At 36.4% G+C, this 18,220-nt stretch overlaps 1 gene segment (V, D, J or C); it reads right to left on the bottom strand.

Moving 5' to 3' along the window:
- Window positions 1–1,624: 1,624 nt before the first annotated feature.
- LOC117404523 (M1-specific T cell receptor beta chain-like) lies at window positions 1,625–10,332 on the bottom strand. The segment is given in 5 exon segments: window positions 1,625–1,879; window positions 2,422–2,528; window positions 4,294–4,311; window positions 4,715–5,056; window positions 10,244–10,332. Coding segments are annotated over 5 exon segments (555 nt in total).
- Window positions 10,333–18,220: the final 7,888 nt, after the last annotated feature.

Here is an 18,220-nt window from a genome sequence, read left to right on the forward strand (position 1 = left end):
AAACAGACACTTTGAATTTGTTTTTGTTCTGAGTGATCAAAGTCCAAAGCTTCCCACTGTCTAATAATCTTCACATTTCATTCAGTTTAAGGGGCTTTCTGGCATGATCAATTTTCTGTTTTTAAAATGTAATAGCACATTCCAAGTGTCATAGGGCTCTGTCCCTAAAATGTTATGGACTGTTTCGTTAAATCAGTTTTGCAGTTCATGAAACCTATTTCAGCTGTTTCAGAGAGGTGGTTGTTGTGTGTTTGTAAGTTTTCTTTTTTTCAAAGCTGTGTTTAAGCTAAGATGACCTTTAAACAGTAAACACACAAAAACTGTCCTTAAAAATCTTTCCTTAGAATAGGTCCTGAAGTTTTGTGAATAAGGCCTCTTAATGTTATGCCTTGAGAAGTGTTGAACATCGTCTCTGGTTAAATGCACAGGTTTGGTGTAACCGGGAGGAGGCTGGGCCTGAACCAGTGAACCCAAACACTGCAAGCGAGCATCTTAACCACTGTGTAAAAGAGCCGCCAGGAATCTTTAAAAAATATTTATTAACCTCATCTCACCGTCAGGGACAGAAACCAAACAGGAGGACATCACCCAACACTGCCCGTTACGTTATTTCTCGGTCATCTGCTTAGAACAAAAACCGGGGCAGCAGTGTGGAGTAGTGCTTAGGGCTCTGGACTCTTGATTGGAGGGTTGTGGGTTCAATCCCAGGTGGGGGGACACTGCTGCTGTACCCTTGAGCAAGGTACTTTACCTAGATTGCTAGAGTAAAAACCCAACTGTAGAAATGGGTAATTGTATGTAAAAATAATGTGATATCTTGTAACAATTGTAAGTCACCCTGGATAAGGGTGTCTGCTAAGAAATTAATAATAGGTTGGTCCTTCACTGTGGAATGCCTACACGTTTGTTTGAAATATGTATTACTGTACTTGTACCCTATTCATAACACTGCTTTCTAAGGCCTGCATGTTTAAACATTATCTTTGATTAAACACTGCTTTGAAAATTTGGACTTGTCATCCTCTGTAACATCAATTGAAAAATTGATTTAATTAATAAAAGTTGGACACTGGATATGGAGTGATTTCAGCTGTTGAATTGCAAGCTTGAATAAACGCAATAAAGAAAATCACAGAAAAAAAAAACCAATATGCCACATCTGTCAAGAGAGCAGCGCCTTCGTGCAATCGGCATGTTGGAGGCTGGACTAGGGCAGCATGCTGTGGCTGGCCGTCTTGGGTGTTCACGGTATAACCAGACACACTCTGTCAACGACAGTCCATGAACTGGGAGACCAAGAGTCACAACACCTGCCCGAGATCCACAGATCATTTTGTAGCATCTTTGTGATGTCAATTGTTAATCAGCACAATAAAAAGTCACCGCACCTGCTCTAAAACAGAGTTTGTCATTTTTCGATCACATCTAGTGAATTTTATCCAAACATAAGTGATAAGTTTCTTTAGATGCTCAAATATAAGTGATGAGTTTCTTTTGATGCTCAGTATATATTTTGATGTTTGGATATTAAGACACAATTCTGGATCATTTCTAAATGTTTAAACTCTAACATATCAACACATTACACAAGTACAATAGAAATAAAAACAAAATGACAGCAACATGATTTTATTAAGCTAGTTTATTAGGCTGTAAAGTAGGCAAGCTTGAAAAGTTCAAACGCATTTGCAAAACTAACATGTACTCTATCGTATTCATTTCTAGTAATTACCAAACATGTTCTGAAGCATACATGCACCAAGCTTGCAGACGTATTAAGAAAATCTAAAGCTGAAATAATCAAAGAAGCATATCATTCGTCTCTTCCGTTTAGCTGCTCTCTCTTCTCTCAGTTTAAGCGCTTGCTTGAAGAATTAGGCTGCAGGAGATAGAGGAAGGTGAGATCATTGAAACAAACCTGCATCTTAACCAGTACTTCTATTAAATGATCACGTAGCAGGGGCTGGTTACTGTTGGGCATCAGGAACAGAATATATGATAGAAGGAGTGTTTCCATAGAAAGTATTCTATAGATTTCTATATACAGATTGTATTGCTGGTTCCATTCCACAGACACCAGCTCGCCTTTCGAATGACATGTCCTATAACTATGACTACAAGTAGATCATATTCATTTCCCTCAGAGAAACATGGCTGTACTAATTCAGGCTGTGTGTTTAATATAGGCAGAGACCATTACAGTGATTGATAACCACTTGAAACTTGAAAGATCTATTGTATTTGCAGCCCAGGTTTCAATGGCTAAGTTGATTGTATGACTCCTTCAGCGGCCTTTCTAGGTGAGCCAAAGACCCTGATAGAAGTAGTTTAAACCCAAGCACAATTTGGGGTTTGGTTTTCCAAACTCTTTCTAGTGAACTATGCTTAATTGTAAAAACAGCTTTTTACAGTCATCCTTACCCTCAGTTTCCACACAAGAAATGTCACGAACAGTCCATACATTAAACTTTTGCCAACCAACAGCATGTATGAAATCCGTGCAGCCACTGATTCATTCCGATTTAAAGCTGCAAAAGAAAAAGATAAAAACAAAACGAAACTTTAAGAAATTCTACAGTCAGTGTATATTACTTCAGGTCTCTTTACTGTGTGTATTATACATATATTATACTTTAAAACAGAATACACAAGAAAAAATGCCATGATGCCCGTATAAGCATTTAGTATAATTCAGAAAGGGGAAACGGGAGATTACGTCTACAAGCTTCGTCGTAGGTCTGAATTAAACAATCATTCTACCTGATACAGCAGAAATAGTGAATAATGTCTATACGATCATGGCAAGCCATCTGCAGCATATACATTGTGCAAGTTATATTTTGTAATCTCTTGGCTTCGCTGTACGATACTATTGAATACAGCTACAACGACAGATTTAAATAGCTGAGGTAAAAATAGTCAAGTAGGTGGGAGTTGTCACTATGGGGGTTAAAGGCTTTACTCCAGTCTTCAATTAACTACTATTTTTTGAAGGGACAAAAATCCATGATTATGTAAAAAACAAAACAGCTTGAGAGAGTTTAAGGAGTAAGTAGCGGGGTTCGGAAAATATACGGTTATATGTCCCCATGTGTTGCTACAACTGTTTGAAATACGAACTTGTAATTTTTTTCTTTTCGTTGTTAACATTCTACAATCCAACATATTAGATTCTGAGGTTAAAATGAGCTGCATTTGTATGATATTTTCTCCCTGTCTCCCCCAGCTTCATTGGGGCATGTCTCTTCAGGAATACAGGTAGGAAAATGACGTCAAAGAGAGGACACGCCTCTGATCTCAAACCCGAGTGCACTAAACAGACACTTGAAAAGACCTTTGAGAGAGACTTTAAAGTGTAAAAGTTGTCAGGAAGTTAACAACGAAAAGAAAAATGCCAGGTATGTTATGTAAACAGTTGTAGCAACACGTGGGGATGTGTAACGCTATATTTTTCGGAACCCCGCTAATTCTTTAAGAGACCTTGGATTGTGCTTGTTTGTTTTTAAAAACTATTTTTTAAATATCAAACATTGACTCTACATTTTAATGGATTGCAAGCACAAGTGCACTGCTGTCCATCTGAAACTGCATATTTCATAATGACTGCACAATCACATGGCGTGCGACTAGTCGACTCCCAGTCTCTGAAACTGCATACTTCATAATGACTGCACAATCACATGGCGTGCGACTAGTCGACTCCCAGTCTTTGAGGTCGACTATCACTTTACTATTCCAATGGTAAGTTGACTATTAGGTGCTCCCCCTACTATTGAGCAGATGGGGCAGCTTTAGCTGAAATATCACAGCAAACAGTGATCTGAACACATGCCTGTATAACTCAGTCCAGTGCAGATCATCATTTTAAAGTAAGAGCTTAATAAAGTTATAACAACCATGGGTAACACTTTATATCAAGGTGCTGCTTATTAATGTTTTATAACTGTTTTATAAATATATAATATATGCTTAATAACTATGCTATAGTGTTAATAAAGTATTATAGATGGTTTGTAACCATGCAATAGCCATAGGCTGAATTACAGTTTTATAAAGGGGACAGTTTTTAGCCACCTATTGTACTTTGGGATGTTAAACATAATTCCACCTATAGCTATGTCTAACTGTCTCTGTTTATTATGAGTATCAAAACTATAAATTAGAGACTACAAAAAGCCTTTTTATCGTACATTACCCCAAACAACATCTTATTAGCAAAAGTCTACTGTAGTAAAAAGAATATATATATATATATATATATATATATATATATATATATATGTGTGTGTTTACCTTTAGTCATGCCACATCCTGTAATGAAAGAGATAATATCATTGTTAAATGGTTAAAGTGATTTTTACATGTTCCATTACTAGTATGGTGTTTGCCATACCACACTCTGAAAGTGCATTAGCAAAAAGAAAGCATGAGGCTGAAATCATGACATCACATTTCTAGTGCCCCAATCATCTCCTCATCTGTGCCACTTCTATTGGGTATCACTTTTTTCTGCATTGTGTTCGTATAATCACAGAATTAAGAACTTGTTTGGAAATCAACATAAAAAAAATACACTTTCAATTTTTTCAAAATCCATTGTCTTGCCTCTTATTAGGACTAGCCATATTACCCCCACCTTTATGATGAGAACAATTGAATTTGGTTTTACATGGTTAATTGAGGACAGACTTACAGAAAGTCTTAATAAACCTACCATCCTTTCCAGAAATGTGTTTTTCAGGAGTTACAATTTCTGAACCGTTTCCTTTGTAGAACTTCACAGCGCAGGTGAAGATGTTCTGGGGGTTAAACCATTCGCTCGGAGTCAGTCTTAGCCGGCTGCTGATGCTGTAGTTGTTGGCTATATTGTCCTTGATAGCATAATCATCTGTTTTAACCCCGTCCTCTCTGTTCTTGCCATTGATCTTCCAGGTGATATTAATGTGATCCGGGTAGAAATTAGTGGCCAGGCACACCAGGGTCACCCGCTTCTTCTGCACAATCTCTTCCTTCGACGGCTCGAGGATGTGAAGTATAGGTTCAGAAATGTTATGCTCTGATAAAGAGAAATGAGAGTAGAATTGAACACACTGGTGAAGACAATTACATTTTAAAATATCAAATTCAACAATAGCATCTGTATTGCAGATTTTATTTTAAAGTAATCCATACTGTTACAAGTTACTGTTAGAGATTTTTTTTTTTTCGGTTTGGTCAGGCTGAAATATTCTCTGAAGATCCAGCAATGAAACTCGCTCTTTCTCTCCTTTGATGCCATTTTCTAGCAAGATGATATAAAATTAACTTGCCCTGTCAAAGCACTTTCTGATGTCCATGTTATTGATTATCCATAGTCTTTCTTTTAAATGCAACTAAAAGTAACTATGTTATTATTTCATATTATTTGTTTATTTAGTAGACACCTTTATCCAAGGCAACTTACAGAGACTAGGGAGTGTGAACTATGCATCAGCTGCAGAGTCACTTACAACTACGTCTCACCCGAAAGACAGAGCACAAGGAGATTAAATGACTTGCTCAGGGTCACACAATGAATCAGTGGCTGAGCCAGAATTTGAACTGGGGACCTCCTGGTTACAAGCCCATTTCTTTAACCACCAGACCACACAGCCCTCTTAAAAATGTAGTCCTTTACCTCATTTAGTTACCAACCTGAGAAAGGAATCTACAGTTACAAGGTACTGGAAACTAAGCAGAGTACAGTATTGTTACCTCCCTAACACTGCTAAATAGAATCCTGTTTTTGGCTTCATTATTCATTTTGCATGTGTTTGTATTTGGAATATTTTACAATAAACATTATTTTAGTTGATGAATAAATTATTTTTTGAATAATTCACATAAATATTACAAATGCACTTATTAAACATAAGTTTTAAAATCTCTTCCCTGGTACGCTATACCCCCATTTAAAAATCAAAACATTCCTCTCGTTGGATATGTCTTACTAATAGGTTATAGGGGTGTTAATAGTTTAGACATTTAAATGTTAGGTTATATCTCAAAGAAGCCTCTCCAGATACACATGCTCACCCTCATTGCTAGGCTATTCCTGAAGACAGCTACTATATACAGCTAACCACGCTGTTGAAGAAAGCAGTGCAATGCAGCTGGAACATGAACTGTTAACCTGCTATCCTGTCCCCATTCCCAGCACAGAAAAATCTTCCTTCCATATCCTAACCAGTTCTGAGTTTACACTTGATCAAGTTCAGGGTGTTAGAAGACCAATTCAATAAGCATTAACAAGTAATCCTATAGTCAAGTATTATTACAGCCAACTGAAGTGTATTCATCTTCCCAATAAATATTTACCCATTTCATACAGACCATGTACATTAGAATGAAAGACTATTCAGACCACTTCTGTAAGGTGTGACGGCACCAGTTTAATATAAGATAATACTTGTGTGGGGTATCCTATTCCCATGCAGTTCTGGGTTCTCAAACTGTGTGATGTCTGTTATACTAAGATACACCCTACACATGACATTTTATTATCAATTATAAAAACAGACTCGTGAACCACAATTCAATATAAAGTGTTAGCTTAAGAATCGTGTTAGTTGCCCCAGGTGACATGAGTACACAGGGAATCATGCACTGGAATTAATAGTTGATTTCTCAAGATGTACAACACCGAATATAAATGGGTACAATTGTACCCAAAGCTTCCTCTGCATAGGAACATTTAACTACCTATTAACTACATTGTACCTGCAAGGGTTTCTGAGTGATTTTTTTTTTCCATAAAAGCTTGTGACTTTTTTTTTTTTACTTTTTTACAATGTTAAATTTGCACATTTCTCATGATTGTACCATGCATTTACCAGTTTACCATAGTTTTTTTTAATATGCTTTACCATGTCTTTCTGTGCTTTACCAAGCTTACCTTTGCTTTACCATGCTTTCACTGTGCTTTACCAAGCTTACCTATGCTTTACCATGCTTTCACTGTGCTTTACCAAGCTTACCTATGCTTTACCATGCTTTCACTGTGCTTTATTACACTGTGCTAAGCTTGTTGTTGATTGATTCGAAAATGGGCATGTGTCTTCATAATGATGGGGATGGAAGCACGCAAAATTGCAGATTGTTCCAAGTAAATGTTTTCCCAAAACACGAAAAGAAACCGACTGCCTGTCTATTAATATGATCATTTGCAAGCCCGTTTGGGTTATTTATGATGTTAGGCAAACACACTTCTGTTTGTATTCACTATCTCCATATTGCCCACATACTTTTAGGAATTCAAAGTGTATTACTTTACAGTTTATGCGTCACTGAGGAGTGTCCTGGAAAAAGATAATCTTTTCTTCTCATTAAATACATACAGCATTCTAAAAGCTGAACATTTCCATTACATCTTTTTATTATTATTATTTTTTTTTTAACAATTTTCTAGTAAATAGTTTTTGATGGTAATATGAGGTTCATAAAAAATTGTGCGATATCAAGTTTTAACTGGACACCCCTCAACAAACAAAACCAAACTGTGCTAAAGTTAACTGATGGTTTTTGCTATTTTATGAACTGTTAGTATTAAATTACTACACACATTGTCATATGTTTTCTTCACCTGCTATAAGGGCACAGATATTTACATTTACAAGAATCCTATGATCTACATTTCTTTTTTTTCTTTCTACTCACCTAGAACTGTAAGTTTGGTGCCTCCTCCAAAGTATTGCACATCTGCAGAACACTGTGCTAAGCGACTGTGAAAAAACTACCTTTCTGAGATCTGGGTTATTTATACTTTTGTTTTATCAGTTTGCCAGTGGTTTCCTTACTTTAAATTATTAGAGAGATCTTAAAGAATCCCATTGATTCAGCCTTGATAACTTGGCTCTGTTCCATACCCTCCTCACTGTGTGTGAAGATGTGTCTCCTGCCCTCCGTTCATTTAATTTCCAACTGTGTTCTCTGGTCCTGGTAACTGTGCTGTGCTTAAAATACTTCAAAGTGATCATGCATAACTAGAAAACAAAATATGCAATCACAATAAAATAAACTTAATGACTGAGGAAGTCATTCTATATGGGGTAGATTCTCAAAACGATTTACTCCAAACTCATCAGCACATTATTATATAAAACACCAATTACTAAAACTGATAAAGCTAGAATATACATTTAAAGCCTGTGCATTGAACATCAGAGATCCCAGTGTCTTAGCGTTTGTTTTAAGACATGTTTTTTTTAGTATTACTGCAATTGCTTTCCCACTGAACCGAATGTGTTCTGTGAAAGATTGTATTAATTTAATTTATGGATGTCCAAGATCGATGTAGAAATTTAGGTCTTAATTTATCGATCTGTCAAACTGCAACACTGACATTTAAATATGCTGTATTTTGGTTTATGTCTACAAAAAAAACACATTATAAAATGACCTAGAAAGAAAACATCTTTCCATTAGGAATATTAATAATTTCAAAATAACAACTGGTCTATACCTGCAGCAATGCTGGCAAGGCTTGAGGAGTCTTCCTATAGAATAATGAATTCCTTACCAAGAGCAGTGAGGACGGCAGTGTCTCTAAAGTACTGTGGATTGCCCGCACCACGGCATTGAAATAGAGCACTACACAAGCATTGAATTATACAGCATTATTTCAGTTGGTGCCTCTCATAGCAGCAACACTGTACTGACAAAGAACTGCAATCCTTAAGCTGCACAGGGCATTATATATTTTACAAGAGCATTCCCTTCTTACCTAATACAGTTAGTTTAGTTCCTGTGCCAAACTCCAAGGGTGAAGCGTTAGAACACAGCACTGAAAGCCTTTAACAAAACCAGCACCTGTATCTAAGTTATTACAGGCTGAAGCTCTGCTGTTGTCAATCTTTACAGCTAATGTTTCTTACCCAGAACAGTCAGCTTTGTTCCTTTGCCAAAGTACTGGGGTGAATTTCCAGAACACAATGCTAAACGACTTTAACAAAACTATCACCAGCAAAAAAGCACCCACAATCTTGCAGACTACAAACTGTACGTTATGAATGTGAAGATGATACTGTTTTTCTGAATTCTTACCTAATACTGTCAGCTTGGTCCCATTGCCAAAGTACTGAGTATTTGAACCAGAGCACAATGCGCCGACTGTGTAAGAAAACTAGAGAAACACAATCCACTATCTTCACTGCAGAGCTTAAGAAAGAAACAGTCAAAACTGCTGAAATGCAATTGACAGGGGTATCTATTCACAAAACTTTTAAGGATTTTTTTTATGAACCTTGACATTTATAAAATATCTATAAATATGTCACCCAAGTTTTTTTATGATCATTAACAAGGGACAGCAGTTTATTATAATGCAATGTAATGACAGTGTCATGTCAAGTTGTAAATTTATGATACAGCCTATATAAAGTAAAGGTCTCAGTTCAGATGTCCTCAAAGCTGTGCCAGCATTGCAATGTCCTTTTTGGAATAAGTCCAGTAGGCTTAGTTCCATGTTTTGGTAACACTTTAGTTTAGGGATCCGATATGCGTGATTATAAACAATCTATAATCATGTTATTAATTATTCTATTAACAATGATATAATATGATTAGAAATAATAAGACTATTATTATACACTTTTGTCATTGTTTGTTTTGCTATTGTTTATAATCGCTTATAATGGATATAGTCCTTTCAGGTCTGTTTGTTCTATGTCTGTCTGTCTGTCTGTCTGTCTGTCTGTCTGTCTGTCTGTCTGTTTGTCTGTCTGTCTGTCTGTCTGTCTGTTTGTCTGTCTGTCTGTCTGTCTGTCTGTCTGTCTGTTTGTCTGTCTGTCTGTCTGTCTGTCTGTTTGTCTGTCTGTCTGTCTCACCAACTATATGGGGTTGCTTTGTTTTTGCAATACAGTTATTATACACTTTTGCCATTTTTTTTGCTATTGTTTATAAGCACTTATAACGGATCCCTAAAATAAAGTATTACCCGTGTTCATATAAGCATGTAGGCTGATTTCACAGACCCTGATTAGCACTATTCGTGGACTGCCGTACCTTAAGGTAACATTATGTAGTCCAAGATTAGCCAATCAGGGTCTGTGAATTAGTTTAATACTATAATCTGATAAATAACTGTCTGATATGGTTTATAAGAGATTTTTTTTTTTTTTAGTGAACAAGCCCTCTCAAAAGAACACTTAACCGTGATGCCATGCAACTCGCATGTGGCGTAAAGACTAAATGACTCAGATAAATGACTTTCAAGGTGGTCTCTTACCTAACACAGTTAATTTGGTGCCATCCCCGAAGTACTGTTCTCTGTTACTACACACCATCTCTCAGCTATAGCAAAACCACCAGCTGCAGGTGCACTGTATCTACAGTAACTGGAATGTGTTAACTAACCGGCCTAGATACTTAGAAATGAACAAACTAAACCCTTCGACAATCTAAATTAACATGAGAGATATGGATTTTTATTACTGTGCTTAAACCCTAACTTTAACACGAGCTAAATTACGTTCACAGTTTTTTTTGTTTTTTGTTTTTTTTCAATCCTAAAATTCAAACTTCTGGCTAGAGCTGTACAAACCTAACAAACCATCCCCTGTGCCAAACATGCTTCCTTCTCCTTTTTCTGGTAAAGCAGAATTATCATCAATATTTATTTAACACAGATGTTTATCTGACAACCAGAATACAGAATGATGCCATGCACTTTCTCTAAAAAATACAGTTTTGCTTAAGCCTGTATGCAGCTAATGTAACCTGGGGCTAACTGTTTTAAACATTACATTTCCGTCTGGTTTCACAGACCCTGATTAACACTGATCTTGGACTTTCTAATGTTAGCTTGGATAAGGTTGTCCAAGATTAGTGCTAACTGGGGTCTGTGTAACCTGCAATACACACAAACCTGTATAGTAAATTAGCTGTTTACTATAGACTGCAATAGCAGAGTTCTCTATTAACATTTTTGCAACTACACTAAACATTACAGTATGCCGTTCACTTAAACTAGAATGATAGACTATAGCCTGACTACATTAAATACAAAATCTACTATTCCACTCAACAAAGTGTTCCAGAGACAGCAATTAATCAACCAACTAGTCTGTTTGGATTGAAGTACTTATTGCTAAAATATGTTCATCTTTCTTACCTAGCACTGTGAGTTTGGTTCCGTTTCCGAAGTAAGCTTGCTGTGAGTTCACACTGTTTGGCAGCTGCAGTAAAACTGCCTTTGCCCATCGGACACAGATGGGCTTTGGGCTGACTGCCACAGCTAGCGTTATGCTTGTGTATATTCAGAAACAAGATTATGTGTCCAGTGCAGTACAATATTTTACACAATCGCTTGGAATTGCTCTGTCATCCATTAGGTGAATATTCGTTCTGTGTTCTTACCTAGAACTGTGAGTTTGGTTCCTTCTCCAAAGTAAGCTGGGTAGTTGTTCACACTGTTTCACAGCTACAGAAAAACTTCCCCCATGAAACAAGGGGCATGGGATTGACTGTCGCACAAACTTTTATACAGCTTCATACTGGTGAACATCCACAAGCAAAATTTCATGATGTGTACAGTACAGTACAGTACTTTACATAATGCTTACACTTGGTTCATCATGAGTTATGGGATATTCATTCTGTTTTCTTTTGTTTTCTCTTTCTTTTCTTACCTAGAACTGTGAGTTTAGTTCCATTCCCAAAGTAAGGCTGGTTGAGATTCACACTGTTTCACAGCTAAAGAAAAACTACCGCCACCCATTAAAAATAAATAACAGGCAAATCAAAATAAAAACTCCATATTTTAGACATTAATTAGCTTGCTTTTGAAAGGGACGAACAAGCATCCCCCTTTTAAAATACACACAACTGGAATTTGGACATGGTGTTGCAATGACCTTAATATACTAAGGTCATGAAACTAAGCTGAAATCGCACTTATTGTAACGTAAAAAATAAATGTCATTACATTTCTGCAGTTTAAAAATTCAGGTAACTTACCAAGAACTCTTAACCTGGTGCCTTCACCAAAGTAAGCTTGGCTGGTACTGCTGAGCACAGCCACAAAGGACTCTCAGATATCAGCATTAACCCCCCCCAGCACCCATGTAGACCAGCAAGCCAAATCACTATGCTTCTCACTGTACACACATGTCCTTAATAATTGAATCTTGAATTCACCTTCCATCAGTTTTCTTACCCAGAACTGTGAGTTTGGTTCCTTCTCCAAAGTAAGCTTGTTCAGTATTCACACTGTTTGACAGTTATACAGAAAGATGGGCTTGCCCACTAAATACCAAGGGGGTTTGGGCAGAATGACATGCAACATTTGTACAGCTTCAATTGTGCTTTTACCCTGCTTAAAAATGTACTGTTGTATTCCAGTGCCACGATACAATGAAAACTGCTTAATAGTACCACTGAATAAATTGCAGTGAAAAATTACATTCCCTTGTTAACAATGCATCCGCTTAATGTGATCAAAATGAAGGTGCACAAACATTATCACATTAAGAGTTTTCACTGTAAAAGAAAAGTTCAGTATCGTAAAGTACTGTGAAACACAGGCAACTGTATAACTGCACAAGTAGCACAAGCGGACTGTGGTAAAACTAAATTTACAAATTAGCTTTCATTGTGTTTATCAGGAGCCTCTCTGACCAAAGTACAGCATTTCAAAAGATTGTGTCTTGAATTTGAAAGGTATTTAATCTGTTTCTTACCAAGAACTGTGAGTCTGGTTCCTTTTCCAAAGTAAGCTGGGGTGTTTTGTGTCACACCGTTTTACAGCAACAGAAAAACTGCCTTTGGGGTTTGGGCTGACTGCCAAGGCAAACTTTAAAAGAGCTTTTATCCTTCATGGAGGTTTTTAGAGTGTTTGCAGTATAGGTAAAGTGCAGTAAAGGACTGTGAAAGAATATGCAAGTACTGTACAAGGCAATCCATGGTATATGCATTGTATATATGTTAACTGCAGAAGTAGACATAATAACAGAGACATAATAAATTCAAAGACAACCGTTTCAACTAGAAGTCTTTCTCATTTTCTTCAGTCGTTGAGAAAACCTTCTAGTTGAAACGTTTGTTATTGAATATACTCCATTTCATTTAGTATTTCTAAATGTAGCACTATTGAGTGTATAACAATGAAGGGTGATGATGCACTGCAAAGTGCTATAAGGGATGGTTGTGAATATTCACAAACCAGATTCCATTACAACTAACTTTCATTCCTCAACTAATTCCTAGCCAGGCAGTTTTTAACTAATGGTTAAGTAGGGGTTGCTCTTATTCGTTAGTGGTAAGTGGACTAGACTAGACCAACTCTCATCCTTATAACTTAACTTATTACATGAGTAATTGCTATGGCAACCATTGGGTAAATATTAATTTTTGGTATGTTTTTCACAGGAACCCCTCTAATTAAAATAGAATATTTAAATTAATTTTGTCTTAAATTGGAAAAATATTGAATCAGTTTCTTACCCAGAACTGTGAGTTTGGTTCCTTTTCCAAAGTAAGCTGGCTGGTTGTTGTTCACACTGGTTCAGAGCTACAGAAAAACTGCCTTCCCCATTAAACACAGATGGGGTTTGTGCTGCCTGCCATGTCAATCTTTAATACAGCATTATGCATGTGAATATCTACAAACAACAGTCTGTTATGTGTACAGTACAGCACTTTATATAATAGCTTGACATTAATCTGTCCTGAATTAAATGGATATTCTTTCTGTTTTCTTACCCAGAACTGTGAGTTTGGTTCCATTTCCAAAGTAAGCTTGGCCGAGGTTCACACTGTTTCACAGCTACAGAGAAACTGCCTTCCCCACAAAACACAGATGGGCTATAGGCTGACTGACAAGGCACATTGTAATAGAGATTTCAAATTTAATAGATTCTTGTTGTCCTATATGGGTACCATTTTAAAAGTACAGTATAGCAAAGATGGGCTATATACTTTAAGAACATAAGAACATTTATAACTTTGTCATCCGCTTCCTATAGCTGGTTGATCTCAAAAGTCAGATCTTAAAGGATCCAAGTGATTAAACATTAACAACATGACTACCCATTCCATCCCCTCCACTCTCTGTGTGAAGAAGAATCTCCTTCAGCAACCTGTCAAGGTAACCCATTCCATCCCCTCAGAACTCTCTGTGTGAAGAAGAGTCTCCTTCACACTGTCCTAAGTCTATCTCCACTTAATTTTCACACTGTGTCCCCTCCGGTCTTGGTTTTAGTGCTGCGCTTAAAGTATTGGTAAAGGTTAACTTTGTAACTCATGTCCCACTTAATTCTTCTATTAAATTAATTATTCTAAAAGATCGTATTTGCTCTCAAAGCTAATTACTCCCAATAATAATTTAATGTTGGGATTGCAAGTTGTTTGTTCTTCAGAAATGAAAAGTTGGAGTAAATAGCTAAATCTAGCTTAAAGTCGAGTGTGGTAAAGATAAAAAAACGCTGACAATGCCAACTACATAATATGGGAAACAAAAATGACCATTGAACAGTGCACAGTATTTTAATAAGGGTGGTTCTTGTAGGAACACATATCACCCTTCATTATGTTTTAAGATATAGTCTAGTAACAATTTCATCCTGTATTATAAAGACATTTATTTCAGTTTCTTACCTAGCACTGTGAGTTTGGTGCCGTTTCCGAAGTAAGCTGGGTTATTGTTCACACTGTTTGACAGCTGCAGTAAAACTGCCTTCCCAACCAGACACAGATGGGCTTTGGGCTGACTGCCAAGGCAGACTTTAATAGCTTTTGTGCTATAGTGGTACCATGGTTAAAACTTCTATATACTGTAATAGTATGCTTTTGAATAGCCACACATAATATTGCATGATGTTGTGGGATATCTAGGGACCCCTCAGAATGAAAGTACAATACTTTACATACATGCTTAAAATAAAAAGGTTCATTTTCTGTGTTCTTACCTAGAACTGTGAGTTTGGTTCCTTCCCCAAAGTAAGCTTGTTGGTTGAAACTCACACTGCTTCACAACCACAGAAAAAACTGCCTTTGCCCATTAATGACAGCAGAGCTTGAGCTGACTGCCTAGCAAACTTCAATACATCTTTTTTTTGTGAATTCATTTCTATTAGGCTTGGAACCATTGCTGAATTATTTTTCAATTTGTCTGTTTCTTTACACTCACTCACACGGTAAGGCCACTTGACAGTAACATTTGAAAGCTGTTGCATACTTTATCCGTCACTAAATATTTCACCATTGTTTTATGTTTAAGTCAGCAAGCGAAGTGGATATCTATCATAGTGTCAACTGTACTAAACGGAATTGGAGAATAATATTAGCTTATGGTCATAAAAGTACTTCTTACCTAAAACTGCCAGCTTGGTGCCATTTCCAAATGTAGCTGGAGTGGTTTGAGCACAGCGTGAAAACAACGTCTTAAAAACAAAGCAGCTGTGCCTAACAACACACCTCCTTCACTACAGACTGCAGACAGACTGCAGACTTATTGGAAAAACCAGAAGAAACCAAGTCAAGCAGACAAATGTTTTAGCTAATGACATGAGGTCAAACAAGAAACATTTCAGCCACTGCATTCATCATTGCAATGGAGGTATAACTAGAAGAAACTAATAAAGGAGACTTTTACATATCTTGGTGTTTTGACATGCTAAACATAATCACTCTTCATTTATACAGCAATATATTTAATGATAGCTCTTACAAAATATTTTCAAAAATGATAATAACTTCCGAGGAACTGTTCATTTTGTGCCCTCAACAAAGTGTGCTTGGAGGTCAGTACAGTGCTCAAGTGTCCTATCAAAATACTGGGGCACTAGAAAGCAGCAGTAGGTATTTTATATTGAAAACAATGGGCGCATACACTACCTTAGAAATCAAGATGTACTTTTCCACATTTTTATAATGCTTTCTGTGCAGAATGCTTTAACTACAGTACATCACAGGACATAATTATACAATCTTAAACATCTTCTAGTACAGTACATTAACTACAATTGCTTTGGCTAGTGTCTTCATCATTTGAAATAACTAATGAAGGAACTAGCTGAAACATCTGTGTACTTGACCTAGTTTTTTCACGGTCTTGCTCCTTAAAATGATCATGTCTTTTTCAGTGTGAAAATGTTTGTGTTGAAATGTTTGTCTAGTAGACTAAGACGCTTCATTAGATTTACTCAGATTTGACGAGTGTTTAAGAGACCGGTGAACTCAATAAAACAGATATTACATCAGTTTTCTTACCTAGAACTGTGAGTTTGGTTCCTTTTCCAAAATGAGCTGGCTCGTAAGTGTTCACATTGTTTAACAGCTGGGAAAAAACTGCCTTTGCTTATAGAAAGGGTGTGTGGCTGTCTACCAGACACACATACAGCACACAAAGGAGATCTCTATCACCACATACATATCTACAATTAATAAGAATGTAACTACTAAGCCATTACAACTGAATACATTCAAATCCAAACCTAGCATTCATCACAAACTCATCATGAATTCATCAAAAGTAGTGTTGGTGTTGGGTTTCTTAATATAACAAGTGTTGAATGTGTTATGAATTCATATTTAATGTGTGTGAGTTAAATAATTAACTAATGTGGGTGAATTTTCATGTGTAATTCCACTGAATTTTTTGGAACATAAACAAAATAACCTAAAATTATTTATATCACCTTCAGTCATTGCGTGTATAATTGTACCATGTTAAATGTCCTATCTATGTATCTATTTTATAATGCATATATATATATATATATATATATATATATATATATATATGCATTATAAACATTTCACTCAACATTTCGTAATAATTAATGATTAGTTCACTAATTAAGTAGGCAATGTGTATGAATGCATATTAACTGCATAGTTTTCTTAATCTAACATATACAGTTACCTATATTTTTCAGAGTGGTATTAGCTTGTTGCAAGTATATCTGTTTTCTTACCCAAGACTGTGAGTTTGGTGCCGTTTCCAAATGCAGGCTGAATGCTTGAGCACAGCGAGAAACAGCTGGCATTAAAACATGGAGCTCTACCTAACCACAGACTTGCTGGACTGCAGACTGAAGATCAATCAAATCAGATAGGAGGCAAGATTTTCAAATGTAGGCAAACGCTGGGCAATTGAACTCAGCTATCAATACAACCCGTCTACATTACATTACGAATCTGCAAGTGAACTGAGTCTGCATCTGTGTTACGTATCATAGATATCTGTTTCTGTGCTTGATGAGGATATCGGGATTCCAGTAGTCAGTCAATACATACAAAACTGGCAGCAGAAACATTTGTCTGCTTGAGGTAAAACTATCAGCTGAAACGCTTGTCTGTTTGATTCACTTTCAATAACACTGATGAAGGCACTTCTAACGTTAGTCTGCCTGACTTTGTTTTAATAGTTTTACCCCAGAAACTATAATTATTTACCAAGAACTGTTAGCTGTAAGTCTTCCCTGAAGTAACAATAATCATAATGAAATTTATAATTAAAGTTCGGTCAGACACCAATCTCCGCGTCACCAAATTAAATCATTCAATTTACACATTAGCTAATTAAATTGTTAGCACTATAAATACCCTCTTCACTTATCTCTCAGTTGCGTTTTGATTTCATCGTAACCCACCATCTCCTCATCTCCACCTTTCTTAATAACAATTTTTATGTTTTAATCAATGGGGGTCTCAGCCTTGTCCAGTCGGCCAGGCAGCGAACCCTCAAACCAAGTTAGGTTTGATGCCAAATGAATGTGTATATACAGCATACTTTTCTGTAAAATCGCATACTCCGCATTCTCTACAATAAATATTTGTACTAAAACATTTTGTGATTGGTGTTTGTCCCGAACTACTGAACTATGTTTTAAAATATTGAAATCTTGTAAAATATAACAGACGTATTATGAGACATTTTACAAAACAGCATGATTCTTACCGAGAACGGTCAACCTAGTTCCTTCACCAAAGTAAGCTGCCCCGCCACCGCTAGCACAGTGCTGAGTCCTCAATCAAAATAAACTACACAGAACAAGGCATTCTGTCTCTAGTGATAATTAGACTAATACACCCTCACTCATTGGAGCCAGCGAAACAGACAACGTAGTTCAATGAAACAAAGTTTTCAGATACGTTCAGACATCAGTGTTGCTAAGTCATGACCAGTTTTATAAATTATAATGCCTTGATGTAAAAATATCATGCTGCTTATATATTCTCCTAGAGCACATTTTAAAGAGAT

The sequence above is a fragment of the Acipenser ruthenus genome, chromosome 48 (genome assembly GCF_902713425.1).
Source record: "Acipenser ruthenus chromosome 48, fAciRut3.2 maternal haplotype, whole genome shotgun sequence".
In the NCBI taxonomy this organism is placed as follows: Eukaryota; Metazoa; Chordata; class Actinopteri; order Acipenseriformes; family Acipenseridae; genus Acipenser; species Acipenser ruthenus.